Source organism: Diprion similis, chromosome 1 (genome assembly GCF_021155765.1).
Source record: "Diprion similis isolate iyDipSimi1 chromosome 1, iyDipSimi1.1, whole genome shotgun sequence".
NCBI classification, from domain to species: Eukaryota; Metazoa; Arthropoda; class Insecta; order Hymenoptera; family Diprionidae; genus Diprion; species Diprion similis.
In genome coordinates this window covers 17,138,346-17,162,101 of record NC_060105.1, presented here as the reverse complement: position 1 = coordinate 17,162,101, position 23,756 = coordinate 17,138,346, and the positions used below count along the sequence as shown (strand labels likewise).

General features: G+C 38.7%; 2 protein-coding genes across 2 annotated transcripts; both read left to right on the top strand.

The window, feature by feature from the left end:
• Positions 1-178: 178 nt before the first annotated feature.
• On the top strand, positions 179-16,951 carry LOC124409747. Its single transcript, XM_046887556.1, has 28 exons — positions 179-335; positions 2,355-2,839; positions 4,664-4,822; positions 5,270-5,575; positions 6,051-6,391; positions 6,736-6,817; positions 6,908-7,097; positions 7,235-7,436; positions 7,686-7,963; positions 8,214-8,410; positions 8,509-8,676; positions 8,753-8,899; positions 9,007-9,085; positions 9,175-9,420; positions 10,922-11,397; positions 11,619-11,777; positions 11,855-12,157; positions 12,270-12,610; positions 12,850-12,931; positions 13,018-13,207; positions 13,559-13,760; positions 14,179-14,456; positions 15,639-15,829; positions 15,910-16,077; positions 16,236-16,382; positions 16,465-16,543; positions 16,625-16,860; positions 16,914-16,951. Exons 1-27 carry the CDS (start codon positions 294-296, stop codon positions 16,847-16,849), a joined length of 5,763 nt encoding a protein of 1,920 aa, XP_046743512.1. The 5' UTR covers positions 179-293; the 3' UTR covers positions 16,850-16,860; positions 16,914-16,951.
• A 1,151-nt stretch (positions 16,952-18,102) lies between these two features.
• On the top strand, positions 18,103-22,954 carry LOC124409741 (aminopeptidase N-like). The gene is made up of 12 exons (XM_046887543.1): positions 18,103-18,179; positions 18,522-19,022; positions 19,541-19,993; positions 20,080-20,263; positions 20,362-20,521; positions 20,605-20,686; positions 20,759-21,141; positions 21,233-21,510; positions 21,610-21,800; positions 21,876-22,190; positions 22,298-22,376; positions 22,477-22,954. Exons 2-12 carry the CDS (start codon positions 18,532-18,534, stop codon positions 22,744-22,746), a joined length of 2,886 nt encoding a protein of 961 aa, XP_046743499.1. The 5' UTR covers positions 18,103-18,179; positions 18,522-18,531; the 3' UTR covers positions 22,747-22,954.
• Positions 22,955-23,756: the final 802 nt, after the last annotated feature.

Genomic DNA, 23,756 nt, shown 5'->3' with positions numbered 1-23,756 from the left:
AGCTAAAGATCAGGTTTTGTTTCAGTGGAGGCTAGTGAAAACACACGTGATAAACAAGTCGTAAGTGGGAATGCAATCAGTATACGGCTGAATAACGTTGCAGACATGAATGAGCATTTTATTTTTCTAATTCTTGCACCAGCGATTCCTTTCATTACGTCTTCAATATTCAGTTGCTATCAATAAACTACCATTCATTCGATTCATATCTTTGAAGTCTCGCGTTTGCTCGTCTTCGAACCGCGAGTGAGCTCTTGGTCAGTTCTGCGAATTACGTCGTTGAAGTGGAATTGATGTCAGAATTATTTTTTTATCGTTCTCGTAACTTGAAATCTGTAAGTACTATTATTTATACGTTCGAGGCACTTTTTTGCAAAACGTCCTACATGATTATGGTTTTTTTGTTCCAATTCGTAATTTATATTAACCAGTAAACATTAGGGTGTGCAAGAGAAACATTTTTATCTCAAATAGAATATCTTGTCCAAATATTAGCTCTGAGTATTGATATTTAGAAGTGCTTTTACCTTTTCCATTATCCATTTAAATAACACGTAAAATAAATCGTAAAATTTTTGATTTTTTTTTTCGGTAACAAGATGATTCAATGTTTATAGGCAAATATCTCTCAATTGGTTAGAGTAAGAAAAATTTTATCTCAGTACTTTTTAGAGCTTAAAATTTTCTATAAGAATCTATATTTACATAGTTTATAACTCAAGCCGTTTGTGAGAAAAAAAATTCAACAATTTTCCGATTTCTTTTACCTGTCATTTAAATGGAGAATGGACAAAATAAAATCAGCACCTCTAAATGTCAATATCAAGAGCTTATATTTGGTTAAGATATTCGGTTTTAGATGCTCTACCGAAATTTTGCGAATACCATCGCACATCGCAGTTCGCAAAGTTCACCATTTTCATACTTCTTCTGTGGGACGTGGTAGAAATTCTAAATTGCACTTCGTGGTATGATAAGCGGCGGTTGTATACTCTTGAAGATCAAATGTCGACTGCACTCGAGGAGACGTATGAACTTGAATACTTGCGTGCAATTAGTTTCCAATGAAATCATAGTATCGATCGTTTTCTCAAATTTTCTCGAGTATGCAATTTCGCTGAGAATACGAGATTAGAATTCGTAATATTGACTACATAAAAATCACTATTTTGCAAAGTGAAATTAACTGTGAAAGAGCTGACAATGAATGCAAAATATAAGTATGACGTTAATACTGTATTAGGGTGTACTAAATTTCAAACAATCTCCTAAAATTGTAAAATGACGACTTTTCCGAAAAAATCATTGCAACGTTGATGTTACGGAATTCAATCTCTTTCAAAATCTCAATCATCCAGTTACTACAATTAGTGCTACGGAAGCACTTGATAGAAAAAAACCCTCAAATTTTGGGACATTTTATTCCAATTGCCAATCGTTAAACGATTCATCGTGTTGGTAACTTATTTCACTCGTTGTCCATGCTCTAACATTATAATTGCATATTTGCAGTGAGAATATTTTGGTTAGATAAGCAGGATGTTTTGAAACAAAGAGACACAATTGTATCTTCTTATGCAGCTGTAATTGTCAGTTAATTGTATGCATAATGTTAGTTCAGCTGATCCGTTTACGTCGCTAATATTTTTTATACATTTTCATAACCGTCATTCATTTTCTGTAACCTTTTTAAGCTCTAAGCTGCTGATAGAAATAGCTGAATTCATGTTAATTTCTTAAAATTTATCCTGCTGAAAGAATAAATATCTATTTCTACAAAGCAAGTAATCCAACTACAACACCGCTAACGGAAGATACGCTAGAAATTTTGAACATTTTTTTCATACAGCCAAAAGATTAGTTGATTTTATAGTGCAGAGAAAACAAAATCTTTTAATAATGTCGAAGAAAAGATTCAGCACCGCAATCCCATAGATTCTGTTGAGATTCCGAAATCAGATCTACACAGTGAAATCGCTTTGTGAAGAGTGAAAAACGATTGTTTAATTGTCGTAACTAAAAAAATCATCGTTTGATTATAATTTGTGCTATATGAATTGAATGCCATATCAAAAACAATGACAAACAAGGAGCTCCTCCTAATAACTACTCATCTTACTTCTCTTGCGAGAAAAGATTTTTACGCATTACAAATAATATTTTGACACTTCAACAAATATTTTTATAAATTTACGATGTAATAATCATAAGAAGCAAACTATCAAAAGAGCGACATTGATAATGACTAAGTAGAAGAGAATCGGTGACTTTATATCACAGATGTTCAATAAGTACAAAATTATAGCGATGGTGAGCTCTTGAAAATCCCATAATTTACTGACAATCAAATACAGATGGAGTATTCATGGCACCTCTTCGTCGGCTTGCTACTAGTGGCGGTTTCTGCTGTAACGTCGGAAGCTGTGACGCGACGCTCGAGTACATCGCGAGTTGATAACGATGAAGACTACCGACTGCCAAACAACACGGTCCCGCTTGAATATGACATTAAGCTTATACCCTACCTTGAAGAGGGAAATTTCACGTTCGACGGCGAAGCTACGATAAGTGTAACGATTGTGGAGCAAACCTCCTCACTTGTCCTTCACGCAAACAGTATTGACATAGATAATGATACTGTGACGGTAACATCTGACAATGGGACATATGCGATCAGCAACAAAACCTTTAATGCAGATCTGCATTTCTATACACTGAACTTCGCAACGAGTCTCGAACCAGGAAACTATTCTATCTACATCAAGTACGTCGGGATTTTATCAACTAGCATGGAAGGCTTCTATCGCAGCTACTACACTACGAGTTCTGGGGAACTAAGGTGAGCGACTAAATGATCTAGTCACCGTATGGTGGCAAATCAAGTGTTAACACTTTAAGTCACGCTGTGACGCTCATGCAAATGCCATTTTTCTCCGCCATATTGGATCCGCCATTTTGAATCTTCGAATTTCGAGTACAGATTCGAGGTCCGTGACTCCCAAAACCAATGTTTTACCACAATGTAGTAGTTAGTATAAATGGGTGTAGCGATGGCGATTAAAAAGTATAAGTTGGCACTTTCTGCGGATTGATTGATTAAAGTATGTAAGTAATACGTTATATTTTTATTGTAATTTGAACTACAGTAAATAGTGATCCAGATAAAAGAATTGACAAATCAACAAAAGGAAAAAATTTGATACATTTTTCCATTATTAATGATTGAGCTATGGCTTAAAAAAAAATTCTCAAAAAAGCAGGTGATTGAAAATACATGCAAAAATATGCGATTCATTTGCTTCGGAACCTAATGTAGCCCGCGAATCGTTTTGTGCGAGGGGACTTTTTAACGGCCCATCCGCCTATGCTCCTATCTTGAGGTTGTGCCCATAAAATAGTGAAAAATGTCAGTTTTTAAGTTTCTTAACAACGACACACCATTTGTAAAATTCTGAAAAAATTACGGAAAATCAAATATAAACAGATGTTCATACTGTGAAAAAAAGAACCAGTGATCTAAATGTTCAATCATTTTCATAAGGTCAAAGTTGCTATCAAAAAATCTGAAAAAATCCTTGATATGTGCACATACATCTGCTGTATCTGAGATTTTTTCCAAATTTTCTGAATATAAATCGCGCAATTATTGAGGAAAAACTGGAAATCACGGTTTTTGTAATAACTTTGAGCAAAATGGAGTTAGAATGCTAGAATTTGGTGTGGGTGAGTCACATACCGATAGAAAATAGTGAGTCATGCTTACTCGGCTATGCCCATTCAACGTTTTGAGGGTTAAAGAATTCCTAAGAATTTCAGATGGATGCCTGTACGTATTTGAGTATTTTATCTGACAATATCTCAAGAACGGATAAATGAATTTGATGACTTTGATCGCAATTGATATGATCCTTCCGAAATTAAAACAAATTAGTTTTTGTACGAATTTGGCTAGGCTATTTATAAGTTATTTGCAGAAATTTATATTTGTTTGACTAACAATAACTTGACAACAGGTTTACCAATTCAGTTGGAGTTTGGTTTATTTGTTTAGCTTCGTCTAACTTAATATCAGATTTTAAGAAGAAACACCTGCGCAATCGCTGAGTTCATTAGAATTAATGTGCTTCACACTGTGCGGTCTAAGTCTTATTTATATACAGAGTGACCCAGGACAATCACCCTATACGCTACTAATTTATTTCTTGTGAAAATCTGTGATTAACACGTTTTTTACTTTTAATTCAAAACTTGTCGTTTGCGAATCACAACCGTTTTAAATTGACCAATCCGTTAGCATCTTATGGTTCAGGACAGTTGCCAATCGAATGTCTGTCAAACGACGATCCACCAGCCCTGTTCTGACCAATCAGATGCTACCGATTGGCCAATTTCAAAGGACTGTAATTCGCAAATGACAAGATTCCTATGAGAAATAAAAATATTTCAGTGGCAGATTTTTACCAGGAATATATTGGTAGCCTATGGGATGATAGTCCTGGGTCATTTTGTGTGGATATATGCAGAGTATATAAAAACTAGGTATAGAAAGAAGATACAGAGACCTGCAACAAAATGTGGAGATAATTCGGAAACTTATGAGAACATAGAAGGACATCCTTTATTTACGCCCCTGGGACAGCTGATATCCTCGAATTTTTTTCAGATGGCTGGCAACTACTCAATTTGAGCCGGTTTATGCCCGCCAGGCATTTCCGTGCTTTGACGAACCGGCCTTGAAAGCACGCTTCACGATTAGCATCGCTCACTGGCCCAACCAAACTGCTATTTCAAACGCAGCAGCTGCGTCTACTTCAACAGCTGAGTAAGTATAAACAATTAATACTCTCTGTAGTAATTAGGATCCTTGCAGATAGGCGTTCAAGGTTGCCGCTAACTCTAAAAACATCTATACTTAATTGAACAAACAGTAACATAAATCATTGAAATTCTGCTATCGTCTTTTAATCTTGGTTCAAATCATCCGATTGTCTTTCGACTTAAAATCGTCTTTAGTCTTTTGCTGTTCGTTTTTTGATGAATATCTACCTTCACCTGCGGCCTTTGAAGCAGACCCGTCTCTCGCATTTGTTGTGCCTCAAGTCAGGTGCTAACTCTCTCTCAAAATGCAGGTCTAAACACCCTCATGCACTGGTTTTCTCCAAAGTTTGTCGACTGCTTTGAACCATAAACCATATGCTTCTACAGTCTCCAACGTCTCCATGAGAAGATTGATTTTTAATGAGACGAAAAATGTACTTCCAATTTTCAGTTCCACTATAGAAAATCGAGTGTGGACATATTTCGAAACCACGCCATTAATGTCCACGTACCTCGTCGCCTTCGTAGTATCTGACTTCGAATACCAATCGAATAGTGACGAGTCGTTCAGGGTTTGGGCTCGCCCAGACGCTCTGAATACTACGACCTATGCTGTCACAGTTGGTCAGGAGATATTGGATGATATGAATGATTTTACCGGAATCAACTACAACCTGTCATTCTCAAAGATGGACCAAATTGCGATACCAGACTTTTCCGCGGGTGCCATGGAGAATTGGGGCCTTGTTACTTACAGGTCAGTCGTGTAACAAGTGGTGATTCTTTATTCTTATCAGCGTAATGTGAAGACAGAAAGAAATGCTTAAACCCTCCACATATATCACCACATATGAGCGGATTAATTTACTGCCAGCAATGAATCATCAATAAGTAAATTCTATTCTTCAAGTATTAAATATTTTCTCTCAAATTTGCCAGTCACAATTATTACCTCGAGGTGTCGATCATTTGACACTCGCAGGTAAACCAAGTCTTATAAGGCATGTTGACGTTATTAAGCTAGCTCGAATGGTGATGCGAATTCCCTAAATCGATTATTTATGTAATATATCATTGCCTTAAATGGGTGGCTGCAAAAACTGCAATGCTTTTGCTGAAAATTTAAATATTTAACTGTAAAACCAGTTTATTCTGACGGGCTTTTGAGAATTGAATGATCAACTCTTCGAAGAGCAACAATTAGCAACGATTGTAATTAAATGTAATTTTAGAGAGCGGCTTCTGTTGTACAAAGATGGTGTGGCGACCGCACGAAATAAGCAAAACATCGCGACGGTGATAGCACACGAGTTCGCTCATCAGTGGTTCGGTAACCTGGTGAGTCCACTATGGTGGAAATATCTTTGGCTCAACGAAGGATTTGCAACGTATTTCGAGTACTATTCGACAGCAACTGTTGAAACGACTTGGCGTCTAGCAGAACAATTCACAGTAGATTACTATCACCCTGCTCTCCTCGCCGATAGTTTAGAGACGTCTCATCCCATCAATGAAGACGTTTACAGCCCGAGCGAGATTAACGCAATTTTTGATACTATCTCCTATTCGAAAGGTATGCTTGATCGATCCATCATTAATCTATCATTTACAGTTATCCAGTCAGCATTAACACAAGCGAGGCAGTAAATTGATAACGAATTTCACGCTTATGTCATTTGCTCAAATACCCATGACGTACATATCAGAGAAAATATTCTACAGAAAGTAATGTTTTTATTGCAAAATAATTCACGGAAGATATTATGTTATATCAAAATGCTCATGCTAATAAGTATAAACTACTTGAGGTAATCCATTTCACGATTTTCATAGTTTAAACTTCATTCCAACGGATTCATATGGAGTTACCGTCTTCATGGTTATAAACAAATTGCTTTTCATATGTTTCTTACCAAGCTGGTTCTGTCATCCGTATGATGCAGCATTTCCTTGGGGGGCCTGTTTTCCAGGCAGGTTTACAACTCTATCTGCAAAACATGTGAGTTTCACTTGTAACTCCCTAAAGAAACGTATTGGAACTTCGAAAAGATATTTGAATCTTAAATTATCCTACAATTTATCGTTGTAGGGCATATGGCGCGGCAACACCTGATGATCTCTGGGAGGCGCTTACAACTGCAAACACCAATATGCTGAGTCCAATTCTGCATACGCACGTTGACATAAAGACTGTAATGGATACCTGGGTGAACCAAAAAGGATATCCTCTGGTTACTGTGACAAGAAACTACACAACGGCTACCCAAGAAATATCGCAAGTAAGCTATAATCGTCAACGAAGCTATCGAAGAAATCGCCGAAGCCAGTTATGAACAGTAGCTTTCCAAGAATCAAAGCACAGTATCAGAATTACAACGAAATACACAGAATTTAAAATCGGATGATTTATTTCCAGGAACGTTTCCTGCTGAAAGGTCGTGGCTCATCGAATGACACAACAGAGTACAAATGGTGGATTCCGATCAGCTTTGCTTCGCAATCTAATATTGCCTTTAGTACGACAGCACCATCCGACTGGATTCGTGCACAAGATGATAGCGTGGTGATTAGTGGTTTCTCGCCTACGCAATGGGTCATCTACAATGTGCAGCAAACAGGTAAGAAACAGCACTATACAGTATGATAAAAGTGACCACGATTTCGTTAGAGGATCTAAAAAATCAAACAAAAGAACCAATGTTTACGAGAATGTTCAAAGAACTTGATCTGATATCTTATTATCTCAAGTTAGCAACTCCATCTTGACTGAACAATTTGCGTAGCCAGTGTTCCGCGAAGAAGAGATGAATATTTAAACGATTAACCGTTAAAACATGTACTTCCTTAAGAATCAAAATCTTGTACAGGTTTCTACCGTGTCAACTACGATGATACTAACTGGGGCATGATTTCCTCGTATCTCCAGACATCTGCCTACACAATTATCAATGTATTAAACCGTGCGCAGCTCATTGACGACTCGTTAAACTTGGCACGTGCTGGGTATCTCAAATACAGCGTCGCTCTACCTGTAACCCGTTACTTGACTCGAGAGACCTCATATGCCCCATGGTCAGCTGCTTTCACTGCTTTTACTTACTTAAACACTATGCTGGCGAACTCAACAGGCTACGAAGATTTCAAGGTGAGATCAACAAATTATGGAAAATGCATTGTTTCCAATATAAATGCTTGACACTACTTGAGATAACTCCATGTCTTTTTAACCGCTGTGATTTGCCTTCACTATGGGTTCAAAAGTCGACTACAAGATACCGTGTTCGGTACAGTTTTTAGTCTAGCACGTTTTGTAGCGAATTTTAGTAAATCGTAGCTTTTGTTTTTTGTCTTCAATTTTCACCTCCATTAATTTTTTTTTTTCATCCATACCATAGACGTACGTGTTGTCACGCGTTACTCCGATCCACGAATCCCTTGGTCATGAGGAACTGAGCTCTGACGAACATATCGCCAAATTACACAGGCTGAGTGTTAATTCTTGGGCTTGCCGGATGGGCTCCACGACCTGTCTGGAGAAAGCAGAAGAACTACTGCTGGAGTATTACAGTAGCTCAGATCCAAAGGAGTCAACGTTAGTATTTGATATTGTCATTCCACATAATCACCGTATTCAAAAGTTACGTGATTTTAACCGGCAGCTCTTACATTTGAACTGTCTCTTTTCCGCAGGATTTCCGCCAATTTGAAGGCTTGGGTTTACTGCGAGGGCCTGCGAAACGCCAACGTTTCTGTGTGGAACTTCCTGTGGGAAAGGTACTTGGCTACGGACTTCTCTGGAGAACAAACTCTGATCCTATCAAGTTTAGGATGCAGCCAGGATGCAGATATTTTAAATAAGTAATTACATAATCCGTTTGTCATTCCAGTGTGACGGTACAGGTACTTGTTAATACGGCAACTATCTTCTTTGCAGTTATCTAGCATTGTCAATATCAACGAATTCTTCAATTCGCTCCCAGGATACGTCTAGCGTTTTCACATCGGTCTACACCGCCAGCCCAAGCAACGTGGATGTAGCTTTTAATTTCCTCGTCAACAATTACGAGGAAATATCCGAGTTGTAAGTATACCTTTGGAAGGAAGCTTATCCAACTCCACTTCCAATATATACAAATATTGTTCACAAATCTTACACGCACTAAACTTACATGTCAAACTGTCGTGCAGTTACGGTGGAATGAATCGTATTGGCAGCATGCTGCAGGGCCTAGCTTCACGGGTGGTCAGTTCTGCTCAACTTCAAAAGGTATGAGAAATTATGTGAATTGGCGATCCATCGGACGATGAATTTTTAGTAATCCTGATTAATACTGGGTACCCAAAACTGTTTTGTAGCTCAGGGATTTCGTTGAGGACAAACAAGATGTTCTCGGAGTTGCACTTACATCGGCTCAACAAGCCATCGAAGTTGCTGAGGAAAATATCTCCTGGCTAGGAAACTACGAGGCTGACATTGTAGAGTGGCTGGCTGAGGAGGTAGCAGCCATTGAGGACACTGATGAGGTCCAGGACAGTGGATCCGGACGCGTCAGCTTCGGCATTCTTCTCATTACTATATCTATAGGTGTTATAGGATACATATAAAACATTTCCAATGGTAAACTAATTGCAATGAGCATTTCGATCAGGAGAGAAATTATTGTTAGATCTCTTTGACCATTTTTAAATTCCCAACCATTAATGATTCCTCAAAAATATTGATATTATCTTCTAAAATCCTATACTCACGGTGGGAATTTTTCACGACAGTTAGTCTTTAAATCGTCATAATTGACCGGGTGATCTGAAAAACTGTAAGATCATCGTATTCTCAAAATTCCAAACATCTATTGAACAGCATTTTACGTGTTAAAAGCATATTTTACATCATATGGAAACGGATGAACAGAATTTCGAATCAATGTTAAAAAAAACTTAATTAAAACTGAAAATTTTACACGGTTTTTGAAAATCGTTGTTTTTTTTTCAAAATGCGATTTTTGTAAGTACCTTCGAATTTTTATACTCAACCCCTGATGTATAGGTTTGATCCAGTGTTGCATTGATTTTTTCATAAAAATACATTTGTACATGAAATACATAAAGCATTGTGTAATAAAACCTGTTATTCCCAGGACGCTGGCGTAACCCACTTATCTGCAGTCCAAATCTTCCTTGCAAGAAACTATTTTCCGCATTAACTTCTAAGTTTTCGAGATTCTTATCAGATATCTGTCGAACAAAATTGCAATCGAAATTGCTTTCAAAACCATTCTTATACTACAGACAGATATCCAGCAGTAATACAAGTACACTTTCCAATTCAATTTTTTAATGAAGCACGTATATTTCTTCAGTACAGACCAAACATACTTACAGATTTCATTTGGCGTTCGCATTTTATCCAAATTATCAGATGCAAGATTAAAATTGACGAATCATCCGATTAGTTAATGGCAATTAGTTGATAAAATTTCCGAGCTGAAGGTTAAACAGAACCACATGTTAATTAGGACCAAAAAATACTACATAAGTCTATAGCAATTTGCATTATGTACTGAATACCTCTCTTAGTAACGAGACCATAAATGGGCTGACTAATTTATGAGTGAATTTTTAAAGCTGGTTAAATCTTCGGTCGCGTAGAATATAGATCATATGAGACCTCCAGAAATGCAACTAGACTGGGATTTGCGTGCTGACAATACTTGATTAATCGACCGATAACGCTTAGCATCCCAGATTAACTAAGTGCCGTCCTACTCTGGCATCAGAGTGCACAGTCGTAGCCAACTTCGTACATCTCAGGGGCTTCGACAGAAATAATGGTAAGTTTACCGAGAAAGTACGAAAAAAAGTGAAAAATTGTATTATGGTACACTGTAACTTTCAACAAAACATATACACTTTAAGCAAATGAGCATCGACCTTGATAAAGAAAGGCTTTTGACCACGCTGATTCACTAGTGAATATTATTAAACCAGCAATTACAAATTGAGTGCCGGAATAATTTGAAAAACATGGTAATCTAGCTTCTTATACTAACACATAATATCGTTACATAAGTGGGTTTATCAAATTATGCAATGAACTTTTACGCAGATGAAGTATTTGACGCTAATTTTTGCTGTCATTACAACTTCCGTAACCTTGGCTTATGACCCGTCGCCGAAAGATAACCAAAAAACACACGAGACTAGAGTTGAGAACAATGAGGACTACAGGCTTCCAAACAACGTTATTCCCATTCACTACAACATGTGGTTGATTGATCAACGGGATGAAAATTATTTTGATGGCAAGGTGGAAATCGAAGTGACAGTCGTCGATGAAACTTCGACTATCATTCTCCACGCAAAAGAGCTTGAAATTAGTAGCGTGGCGGTAACGTCTGATGTTATTGTTCCTGCCATCAGCACTACGGCTTATAATGAAGATCTGCAGTTTTACACGGTTACATTCGCAACAGCTCTCGCTCTAGGCAATTACTCACTACATTTAGAGTACATTGGTCAGTTAAGGAATGATTCAGTTGGCTTCTATAAAAGTTATTACAACACCAGCTCCGGAGATATAAAGTAAGTAAACAAGCGTGATCATGAAAATTGGTGGCTACGTATAAAATAACTCATTTGATGACTTTTGAGAGATATTGTGACAAAGTTCTGTAAGGGATAATTCCAAGAGGCAAGATGCAAAAGAGGAAACCCTCACATCACACCCAGAGAAACGCTCTTCGTCGTACGAAGATATATCCACAGAAAAGTTATCTGTTAACCCCACATTTTGTTCACTGTAGGTGGTATGTGAGTTCATTCTTCGCACCTATTTATGCTCGACAAGCGTTCCCGTGCTTTGACGAGCCAGCCTTCAAAGCCCGATTCACCATCAGCATTGCCCACTGGCCTGATCAGGTAGCCATCTCTAATGCACTGGACGAATACGTCTCTGAGCCCAAGTACGAATTCTTTCAACATAGTCGAAGAGGTTTGGAAAACAATCAGGATATTTTTTCATGCAATACAATGATTTTAGCTCGACTATCGGAAATCGAGTGTGGACCAAGTTCTACACAACGCCTCCTATGTCTACCTATCTCGTCGCGTTCATGGTTTCTGACTTTGAATATGTTGCCAACACTGGTGGCTCCTTCAGGATCTGGTCTCGCCCAGAAGCTGTGAGCACTGCAAGCTACTCGCTAGCTGGCGTAACGCTCTTAGATAACCTGAGCACATTCACTGGAATAAACTACAACGAATCATTTTCGAAAATGGATCAGGTTGCACTACCTACTAGCGCTACAACTGCTATGGAAAATTGGGGTCTTATCACATACAGGTTCAAAACATTTTCTCATCTGGAAAGTGGATAGTAACAGTATTGCTAATAAAGCTCGTCTGTACTTTGTAGTAAAGAATATAGTGCTAAGTGAACAGTGGTTTTCTTTTAGCGAACCCTGGCTGTTATGGCAGGATGGTGTATCCACCACGCGTGACAAACAGAACATCGAAACCGTCGGGGCCCATGAGTTCGCTCATCAATGGTTCGGTAATCTAGTTACTCCGGAATGGTGGAGTTATGTTTGGTTGAGTGAAGGATTTGCCACGTTTTTCGAGTACTACACAGCTGCCCAAGTTAACCCCAGCTGGAGATTGATGGAACAATTCACCGTGGATATATACCATGCCGCGATGCTTGCTGATAGCTCGGATGACAGTCGCCCAATCAATGAAGACGTCTACAGTCCAGATGAAGTGAAATCAGTGTTTGACGTAATAAGTTATCACAAAGGTCATAACATTTTTCTATATACCCGCATTATCAAAAAATTACCTGAAAAGTTCAGGGACTAATTGTAAAATTGTTGGGTAACCATAGTTGGGATAACCCTTATACTCTTTAGACTCTCTAACTTGCAGTAATGAAATTAAGTTTTTTAAACCGTTGATGTTGGATGACTGAACAACGTTTTGTGGCTAATCCAGAAAGTCGAGTACTTTACTCCTATAATACGAGAATTTGTTGCACAGGTGGTTCCATAATTCGAATGTTATTAAACTTTTTGGGAGAGCCTGTATTCCAAAAAGGCTTACAAACCTACCAAGCAAATAAGTAAGTACCACTTGTGAGAGTTTTTCTACTCATTAACAGCTCCCGGAAGTATAAATTACGTATAAATCTGATGACCGGGATTTCAGTTCGTACGGTACTGGTACTCCGGAAAAACTGTGGGATGCTTTGAAGGAGGCCAATGACAACTCAAATGATAGCATTCTTACTGGACACGTTGACATTAAGACGGTCATGGATACCTGGACAAATCAAAAAGGCTATCCTGTCATCACCGTCACCAGAAACTATACCACCGGAACTCAAATTATCTCCCAGGTATCACAACAACCATGTACACTGGCTGGTACCGTTTGACATATAGTAGAATGTCATTAGTTACAAGTGCTGCATATTTCATCTTGTATGGTTACGCTTGATACATTATAAGCTTTACGTTTGTAACTTTTTTATGTTCAACCAACAATAATGAAGCAGCTGTTTTTAAGACGTAACTTATTAAATCAGGTACTGTAACATATGGAACTTGACCGATTGCGTCAAACATTACAGAGTCCTCGTAAAAAGCATTAACAGTCTACGTGTACGTTTATATATGATCTCGGATAGCTTTCATAAAATGAGCTTTATACGTCGTCAAATAGTTCTAACGTCTGTTTTTGTGTTAAGGAACGATTTCTACTGAAGGGGCGTGGTTCTTCGAACGACTCAACAGAATACAGGTGGTGGGTACCCCTCAACATTGCTTCGCAGTCGTCCCCGAGCTTCACTAACACTATGGCTACCGCATGGATTCGAGCACAAGATGAAAGTGTTTTCATGAGCAGCAGTCAGTCCAGCGATTGGGTCATTTTGAATTCGCAACAAACAGGTAACTCATTCAATATCACCATGTACCATGAACCCTTTAACGAAAGTGTTGCAAATGCGGTTGAAGCCTATTAAGATATTGAACTTCAACGGTCGTTAAGTAAGCCGAGATGAATTCTGTATCGCTTGCTGAACCTTGAAACACGATAACATTCATTCGGCAGTCTAAAAATTATTTACAGTAGCTCCTATAACGAATCTTTAAAGTATAAACCTAAGCTTCCAAATCACACAATCATTTTGAATGCTCGAACTTCTTTACCGATAAAGCGCTAATCGTTGTCAACTGTTTAAAACTAGAAACTTACGAAACACACATCTGATTTTACACAATCACCTTTTCAAAAAGTGTTTATCAGAAGACGGGATGCATACAGAACTTTACGTAAAAAAACTTCATGTCTGGATATCGATTTCAGGCTTTTACCGAGTCAACTACGATGAACAAAACTGGAACCTGATCAACGAGTACCTTCAAAGTTCAAACTTCACGAATATACACCCTGTAAACCGCGCGCAACTTATTGATGATGCTTTCAATCTCGCACGTGCCGGATATCTCAGCTACAATATCGCTCTACCGATCACTCGTTACCTTAGGCAGGAAACGGACCATGTCCCTTGGACCGCAGCATTTAAGGCGTTCGCGCACCTAAACAGAATGCTAGCTCACTCTAATGTCTACGCAAATTTCCAGGTAAGTGAATTGAAAGTGAAGTGTAAATTTATATCACTTGCTTTATGTTTAAATCGATTGGAACATTGATTTTTTGGCCTCCTCCCACAATGGACACTTCGACGCAAAAATGGGACAAGTCATTTTACTTTTCATCGCTTTTCGTGATGAAAGAAAAGTATTGGTTTCGGTCGAGATTTTTAGGAAATATCGGACTGTTGGTCTGTCCGAAAAACTCCCGCGATTATCGCAGGAGCAGCCAATGGAAAAATTTTAAACTTACAGAATTTTACAACGAAATGATAAGCATGAAAAATTTCTAGCTCCCGTGCAATTTGAACTTCTCGTTCTACTGAGAATAAATCGATTTTCAATGTTTTACCGACAAATATATACTTTTTCCTCCTTATTGCTTTTGCCAAATAAACGATTGTGTTTTTCCCAATTTATATTTGTTACGCGGTAGGTGATTCAGATCACAACGAACGGCTATCGATCACCGTGTCCTCACCCAACCGTGATGTTATTACAGCCTATTTCAGTTTCGTAAACCTTTGACTACGCGCACGTACGAAAGATAAAAGGGAATGAGAGGAACTTGTATTGAGAAGTTGAATGTTTGAGTGTATAATTGATTTATTGTCAAAGATATGGAGAGTGCAATGAGAAAATGTGTAGGAAGAAAAAGGAAAGATACGTGAAATTAGATGTTGTCCGAATGAAAGATGACTTAAGAGTGCATACATGGAGGGAAAGTTGCAAGGGATTGGCTGGTTTTAGTTTAGTAGTAGAGGGAGCATTCTACTGATGCGGTATGGAAACCGAAGTAGTGAGGTGGTCATAAGAAAATAATGCATGGTATAAGGCAGCTGTAAGAGTGTGGGAAAAGACTCTAAGGTCGGGGGGAGTTGACATAATTTTTGTCTTTTAAATTCGTAAATTTTTTGTTTGTTAGAATTTTTTTATTTCCAATTTTCCTTTTAAAACATTTTAATATGGCTGCTAAGGCCTACCAGTTTCAGATGTTTCATTCGGCGGTTTTCAATATGATCGCGGAAGTTTTTTGAACAGACCGACGGACTCTTCCATTTTGATGGCGATGAAAAGAAGTGCAAAAAAACTGTTTCTCCGGCCTGTTTTTTCTAAAACAACATTGTCTGCATGCAGATTGTGTATATAATATGTTTTCTGTTTTACCTTCAGAGTTATATATTCTCTCGAGTATCTCCTGTCCATAACAGTCTCGGTTACACGGTGCAGGACGCCGACGAACATGTAACAAGTTTTCTCAGGGCAAATTCGCACTCCTGGGCTTGCCGAATGGGCTGTCCTGGCTGCAATAGCCAGGCTCAACAACTTGTGCAAGACTATTACACTAGCGGAGGCAATACCCCGTAAGAATTTCAACGTGACTGGTACCTACTAATCAAGCTTCTGGACCACCGGTTCAAATTTCGATAATATTTCTTCTTAGCATTGCAGTTGACCTCAGAGCGTGGGCGTACTGTGAAGGGCTACGAATTGCTGATACCAATGTCTGGAATTTCATGTGGGAGAGGTATTTAGCGACGGATGTAGCTGGAGAGCAGGCCTTAATTCTTTCAGGTTTGGGCTGCAGCTTGGATGAGGATATTTTGCTCAGGTGAGAACCAGATATAGTTGATAATGAAACGTATGTAAAAAAACATGGATAAGTTCTCGAATAGTTAGTGAATGCTTAATTGTCTTCATAGACCAACCACCATAACTGCCTAAGAGTATGATTTTTTTGGAAAATAACGTCGCAAAAATATTTCGTAGATACCTGACATTCTCCATTACTGAAAACTCTGGACTCCGTTCTCAACATAGACTTGCTGCTTTTACTTCAGTTTACTCGGAAAATCCAGCCAATGTAGACGTTGCACTTGAATTTTTGTTTGACAACATTGCGGACGCATCTCTTCAGTGAGTATCATTCACAGCAAATCTCAATTTCTGGCCCACTTTTGGTTCCAAAAGTTCATCCCTACACTGTCACGTGTTTCAGCTACGGAGGATTGAACGTGGTCGGAAATTTGCTGCAAAATCTTGCCACTTACTTAGTGTCGGAGACCCAGTTAGCCAATGTATGATGTTTTTCCTTTTATTTACACTACTAGTATTTTGAATACTCTAATTTCACTCTCAAGAAAATTTGGTTCTTACAGCTCGAAACGCTCATTTCTGAGTACGGTGATCAGCTAGGAGATGCTTCATCCTCGGCCCAACGTGCAATAGAAATCGCGAAAGAAAATATCGGCTGGCTCGACACCTACGAAGGTGACATAACTCAGTGGCTCGAAGAAGAATCAAGTTCTGCCGGAAATCTGCCAACCACCTTTGGACCGATTATTCTCTGTTTTACGTATGCGATTCTCAACTTTGCAGGTTGACAATGCATCTTAAGTGCAACTTAAGTATAGTGGAAGTTTTATACTATAAAGTTTACAATGCACAGGAGAAAATTGATGTTAGATATATGGAATACGAGGTGTAAATTTTACTTAGGTTGCGAAGCGTCAAATTATTACTATAATTTTCGAGGAATAAATAAGTAATTCAAAAAATTTAACCACAAATATCCCATCATTTCATCTAAATTTATAAGATTGACCCGAAAGTCCAATATTAATGGTGGAAGCGTATTGCAGCACAGTAAGAACAAAATGTGATACCGACTAGCCTCTGAAAACTGAAAGTGCCTGTCAAAATGCACCGCAGATCAGTTTCATTTACTATCGTCGGAACAAGAGACTTATATCAGGTGTTTGTGCGTCAATACCGTAAGCTATTACTGGACCAATGAATTCCGGTTATGAAGTTATAACAACAAATAACACTCATTAGTACAAATCACACTCATAAGTAACACTAATCTGTGAACATTCTTACATGACGCTGATACGATAGACAGAAATTAAGTCGTCTACATCAATGCTCGATTAATTATCCAATAGCGATAAAACCCTCAGATAATATCTGCTACATGTGTCAGAAATTTATAAACATGTGTATTTTTCAAGTGACAATGAGTCCGATTAACGCAGAATCAATATTGTGTTCGTTCTCAGGCAATGACTTAACATTCTTCCGTATATAGGTGACGATTTGCGTCAGAGACCGTTGACTCCTACTGATGAAAAAACTTGATTTTAGCTGTGATAAGCATGATTGTAATTAAGAGATGAATACCTACGTGTGCCAGTTACTTAACCCCATCACAAAAGGTCTGGGGGAAAGTTCGTCAGTTACCAAATTATTTCACTCACTATCAGAAATAATAAAACGAAGTTCAAGTACTCGTTACAGAAATTAGAACAATCCGAGGATGACGGATGCGTTTTCGAAGAGGAAATTATAGTGGCTTAGAAGTTCAGCTCGCTTAATCCTGTCAGAGACTGATACGATACGGTCAGACAATTTGAAGTAGGCACAAAAAAAATTTGACAAGCCATAAAAGATAAAGCAGACATACACATACATCACATTGTGCAAGGACATCTAAGAAGTTTTACTGACAATGAGCTATGCATACGGACGATTACAACCCACTCAAAAGGCACTGATCGCTTTGGAGGGTGCTTCGACAGGTTGTGTTTGATAACAGATAAGATTGAGAGCGCCTAATTTTTCTGTGGTGAGTGGATGACACGTGCGCCATATAAAAGCAATGAACTGGATTCGATATCTGGACTTGTTCTACCATCTGTGAAACCATCATCAGTGAGTGCTCTTACCATGACGTAGGGTTGACCAATTCTATCTTTTTCATCTCAGTGCTACGCAGTTGAATGATTTATCGCTTCACCCTTAACGTAGTTTTTACCTTTAATCGAAAAGGAGAGTAATGAACAATTGAATGTCTCTATTTTTTTTTACCTCTTATTTATCAACATTTCAAATTTCTCTCAAATATCTTTAAGTGATTGTATTTTAGGTCAGAAATGTAGATAATCATAATTTGTTTAGGTTGTCCATCTAGTTCAAATATCTAACTCTTTATCACCTGCTGTTGAAATATTTCTGAAAATTTTTCAAAACCAATAATGGAGATTCTCTTCACAGAAAAAACAGAATGACCCTGACGAAGGTCGTTCTGCAACTGGTCCTGCTGGTGGCCATCGTCTTTTCTAGTCCTATTCCCCGTGCGGAATTGGGGCAATTCAAAGCTGGAAGTCGCGTGGACGGCGATTACCGTCTTCCAAACAACACTGTTCCTTTGAGCTATACTATCGAACTAACCCCGTATATAGTCGTGAATAATTTCACTTTTGATGGTAAAGCTGTCATAGACCTCGAAGTCTTGCAGGCGACGTCGAGTATCACTCTGCACTCAAATGCGTTAACCTACAACGAAGGTCTTACAACGCTCGTAAATGAAAATGGCACATCTATCAATGTTACTAGTCACACTTACGACACGACTGAACAATTTTTAATTATTGGTGTTGCAAGTCCGCTCCCGATCGGAAACTACACACTCAGTTTTACATACGTCGGTGTACTGGATGATGATATGTATGGGTTTTACAGAAGTTCATACACCAATGCATCGGGTGATACAGTGTAAGTGCTTAACTCAGTTATTCATTTACGATAAGAATACCATTTTACGTTTTCGTTGATTTTTATAGTTACCTATATTCGTGAAAGCTTTTTTGCTTCAGGGAATATTCGAAATCATTTCGTCACTCTTTGGTCATAGATTCGATTCATCCGTCGATTGGAATCAATTCTTAGCGGAGTAATAATAATATTTAATACAGGAATGTCAGATGTGAAGATCTACGTCATTGTGATTCAATTTATCAGTGACATATTCAATATATCTAAAACATTCGAGACAGCAATTTGGTCATCTTATTTTCAGAGTAGCTTATTTTGAGTAGGATACACTGTTGCACTGAATTATTGAAATTCGATAACCTAAGTTTTGAACCTTTCAACACCAAATTTAATCATTCAACTGGAAATCGTATACAGCGACGTATAATATTACCACTTTTGTACCTAATCACAAATATTTTACTTCATCCTTTACCATAGACCCCGAAACTTATCCACCGATTTTATACCCTTTGCAGGTGGCTTGCCACTACACAATTCGAGCCTACAAGCGCTCGCCGTGCTTTTCCATGTTACGATGAGCCAGCGTTGAAGGCAACATTTGCTATCTCAATCAAGCACGAACCTGAGCTCCATGCACTTTCCAATATGCCTATCAATCAGACGTACGAGGACGCAACCGATGGAAAAATCTGGACTGTTTTCGAAACTACTCCTATAATGTCCACTTATTTGATTGCTTTCGTAGTCTCGGACTTCATTGCGATAAAAAGTGACGACGAAGCATACAACGTTTGGACTAAGCCCACCGCTATTGATCAGGCACAATACGTTTTCGATATAGGACGTATAGAATTGGCGGAGCTCGAAAATTACACAAACATCTCTTACATGCTACCAAAAATGGACCAGATTTCAATACCCGATTTCTCAGCCGGTGCCATGGAAAACTGGGGTCTCGTCACGTATAGGTTAGATGAATTGTGCAAGTTCTGCGATAGATTCTATCTGAAGAAGACCCTAAGTAGATTTCTACCAAACAGTTCCATGATTTCAGGGAGAGCATGTTTCTGTATGAAGAAAACGTCAGTACACTCTCCACAAAACGAAGTATAGCGACGGTGATTTCCCATGAGTTTGCTCATCAATGGTTTGGAAATCTCGTGAGTCCTGCCTGGTGGAAGTACCTTTGGCTGAATGAAGGTTTCGCAACTTATTTCCAGTACTATACGACGGACGCAGTATGTACCCATCCTTCGGCACTAGCGACTACTACGCATCTATTTATGATTTAACATCTATAGACTCTGTTCTAACACGACTTCGTTCATCACATTAGGCGGAAGATAACTGGCGCTTGATGGAGCAATTCGTAGTCATAGCTCAGCAAGCCACTGCGTTTGTTAGCGATGCCTCAGCAACCTCTCATCCGATGAACCAAGATGTGGCAAGTCCGAGTGAAATCAGCGCCATTTTTGACAATGTATCATACAGAAAAGGTTATAGCACCAATCAGTAGTCAATCACTTTGTAATTCCTTCAATAAGCCTATCGCTTATTTCTTTCTAAAACTATCTTGTAGCTGCCTGCGTGATTCGTATGATGTCGCACTTTTTGACGGAGGAAGTCTTCAAAGCTGGACTTACCAAGTATTTGAATAAGATGTAAGTCTGGTGTCAAAATTGTTAAAACAAAGAACCTTGGAGAAGAAGATTAGAGTATGTTTTGTTTCATAGGGCGTACAGCGCAGCCACCTCGGATGATCTCTTCGAGTCTCTACACGAGGCTGAGAGTGAGGCATATATACTTCCAACGCTGGTCTATGTTGCTGATATCATGGAAACTTGGGTGGAGCAGATGGGGTATCCAGTCGTAACGGTGACTAGAAACTACACCACAGGGACAACAGAAATCACTCAAGCGCGTTTCTTGCTTGGAGATGCTGATTCGAGCGATACACACGATTACAAATGGTGGATTCCCATAAACTGGGCAGTCCAATCAAGTCCTGATTTCAGCTCGACTGTTGCCGCAGACTGGATTCGTAGCCAGGACGAAAGCATAATAATCAGCAGTTTTAATGCGAGCGGATGGGTCATCTTCAACAAACAACAGACAGGTGCAATGTGCATACAATTTTGTTTCTCACGGACCAAAATGTACAACCCATCTTTCTTATTCTTTATCATTTTGTTTTCAACTCCAATCAGGCTACTACCGCGTCAACTACGATGACACGAATTGGGGAATGATCGCGGATTACTTGAACAGCGATAACTACTTGGCCATCCATGTCCTCAATCGAGCTGCGCTCATAGATGACGCTCTCAATTTGGCTAGAGCAAACCTACTTTCTTATTCAGTTGTGCTGGATGTCACTCTTTATTTACAACATGAGGTTGACTATGTCCCGTGGTACGCCGCATTTACTGGCCTCTCCTACCTTCACCGAGTATTCGCGAATACAGACGAATACGAATCGTTCAGGGTAATATGCCGCTACCGTTTGTCAGGCTCTTGCAGCGTGTTACTGAAACCTGAGTAATCATCACTGCCAGTTTACTTTGAACAAATATTTTATTTTTAGACCTACTTTGCCTTCCTGACTAGCAAAGTTTTCGAAACAATTGGTATCGAGGAGTCTTCCGATGATGAACACATGACAACTTTAAACAGAGTCAATGTCATAAGCTATGCCTGCAATTTCGGCCTCCAAAGCTGCAGGTCTAATGCTGAAGAGAAACTCATCAGCTGGCTTGATAATTCAACGGTCAATCCGTAAGCTGCGAACCACGTAGAACCAAGTTATCAATGAAGTTGAAAACTCCTTCAACATCTACATTATTGTTTCAGAATCGCCCCAAATTTGTTAACCAACACAATTTGCGCGGGGCTACGTGGTGCAAATTCCACAACATGGAATAGAGCTCTAAGCAGATATCTGACCACCGAATCTTCTACCGAGAAAACTGCACTATTGGCTGGTCTTGGGTGTTCTGAAGACGAAAGTATCATTAATAACTGGATGAGTGCGATTATCAATTCCACGACTGGATTAACTACTTCAACTTCCTCGTCGGCTTTCATTTACGTTTATCAAGGAAGTCCATACAATGTGGATCGAGCTTTCGACTTTCTCGTTGCTAACGTGAACAACATTGTCTCATAGTGAGTCAGTCATTATTTCAAATTTCTGTACTTCACGTGGGAGGTCTGTTCACTAAATGAGTAAAAACGAAATGACAACTTTATTAATGACATGTTTTTTTTTTTAGCTTTGGCAGTAACTCGACAGTTCAGACATTCCTCACAGGTACCGCTTATCGAATGACGACCCAGACTCAGCTGGACAAGGTAACCACCGTTAGATAGTTGCAAAAATATTCATTGACCGTTTTTTTATAATTGATAAGCTCTGTGACTTTCTTTTACTATTAAATGTATCGTATTGCAGCTGAACGCGTTCATCACAGCTCAATCCGCTATCCTTGGTACGGCAGCCGCGACAGCTATCGCAAATGCTGAGTCGAACATCGCATGGAATACGGCTTATGAGGCGGAGGTCAGAACTTGGCTCGTCGCAAAGCTGGCCGAATTAGAAGCTACTACAACGGAGATCGAAGGAACTACCGAGGAACATTATCATGAGAGTTCCGCTGCTACTGCATCTTTGAACTTCTTCGCAGCAGTACTGATTTTCGTCTGCCTTTTCCAGATAAATTAGAAGTACTCATTGTATGCAGACGATGAATGATTGAGACCTTTAAAAATCATGACCCGACGTTGTTTCGAGAAGACTGGTTAACGTTGAATAATCACTACATTCGTGAGATTTTCAGTGAACGTTGGGGTTCTACTACAGTCTGAATGTAACTACTCATCACGAAGCCTTTATACAGTATTTCAACAATAGCGTTATACTATTAAAAACTATAATATTTTTAGCATCTCTGGCAATTGTGTTATCAACTTTTATTTGTGTAGTTATAAAGAGCAATTATATCATCTACATTCGGCTAGCTATAATAGTTATAAAAATCAACATTTTGTCAATTACGTCGTATACATTAGGGTGGCTGTGATTTAGGACTTTTTCGAATTTTGACTTGGCCACCCTCCAGATTGGTTCGAAATAAATGAATAAAAATCTCCTTCAAAGCACAGATCTTTATCTCAAACCTAAACCCTTTGTGCAAGGCCTGTGAAGTTTGCCATTTGAAATGCACACGTTTTTACTACAGTTGCAGTATAAATTTCGTCGCAAGACCTATTGTTAGCAAAATAACTTGTTCCTGTGTGAAATCACTAAATGTTGATCCTAATATTAAATAAAAATATCAGCATCCTCTGTAGAGCATTCTATGCCAGTTATACCCAATTAGGGTTTGACTTTTTGACGTATTTACGTAAAAGGCTCTATTGACGATGCTAATATTTGTCTCAAAGAGAAGCATCCACGCTTACTCGCTTTTTACACTCATAGCTTTTTTTTTTAATAGTTAGTCCGATGATCAAACAAATACATACTGAAAGTTGCGAAAAATGTGGATATTTCAAATGGTAAACTTCATAAACCTTGCAAGAGAGTTTAGGGTTGAGATAGGGATTTGCGCTTTTGATGAGATTTGTCTTTATTTATTTTCAACCACTTTCGGGGGTGTCCCAGTCAAATTTGATTCATCCATCTTCAGTTTATGCTACCCTCGTTAGGCTGGGCAATGAGAACGAAGTCAT

Coding starts and splice junctions, on each gene's coding strand:
- LOC124409747 (XM_046887556.1), top strand. CDS start 294: ATGTCAGAATTATTTTTTTATCGTTCTCGTAACTTGAAATCT. Junction 2,840..4,663: donor ACGAGTTCTGGGGAACTAAG/GTGAGCGACTAA, acceptor AATTTTTTTCAG/ATGGCTGGCAACTACTCAAT. Junction 8,900..9,006: donor TACGAGGAAATATCCGAGTT/GTAAGTATACCT, acceptor ACTGTCGTGCAG/TTACGGTGGAATGAATCGTA.
- LOC124409741 (XM_046887543.1), top strand. CDS start 18,532: ATGACCCTGACGAAGGTCGTTCTGCAACTGGTCCTGCTGGTGGCCATC. Junction 19,994..20,079: donor TGGGGTCTCGTCACGTATAG/GTTAGATGAATT, acceptor CCATGATTTCAG/GGAGAGCATGTTTCTGTATG. Junction 20,264..20,361: donor AGTACTATACGACGGACGCA/GTATGTACCCAT, acceptor TCATCACATTAG/GCGGAAGATAACTGGCGCTT.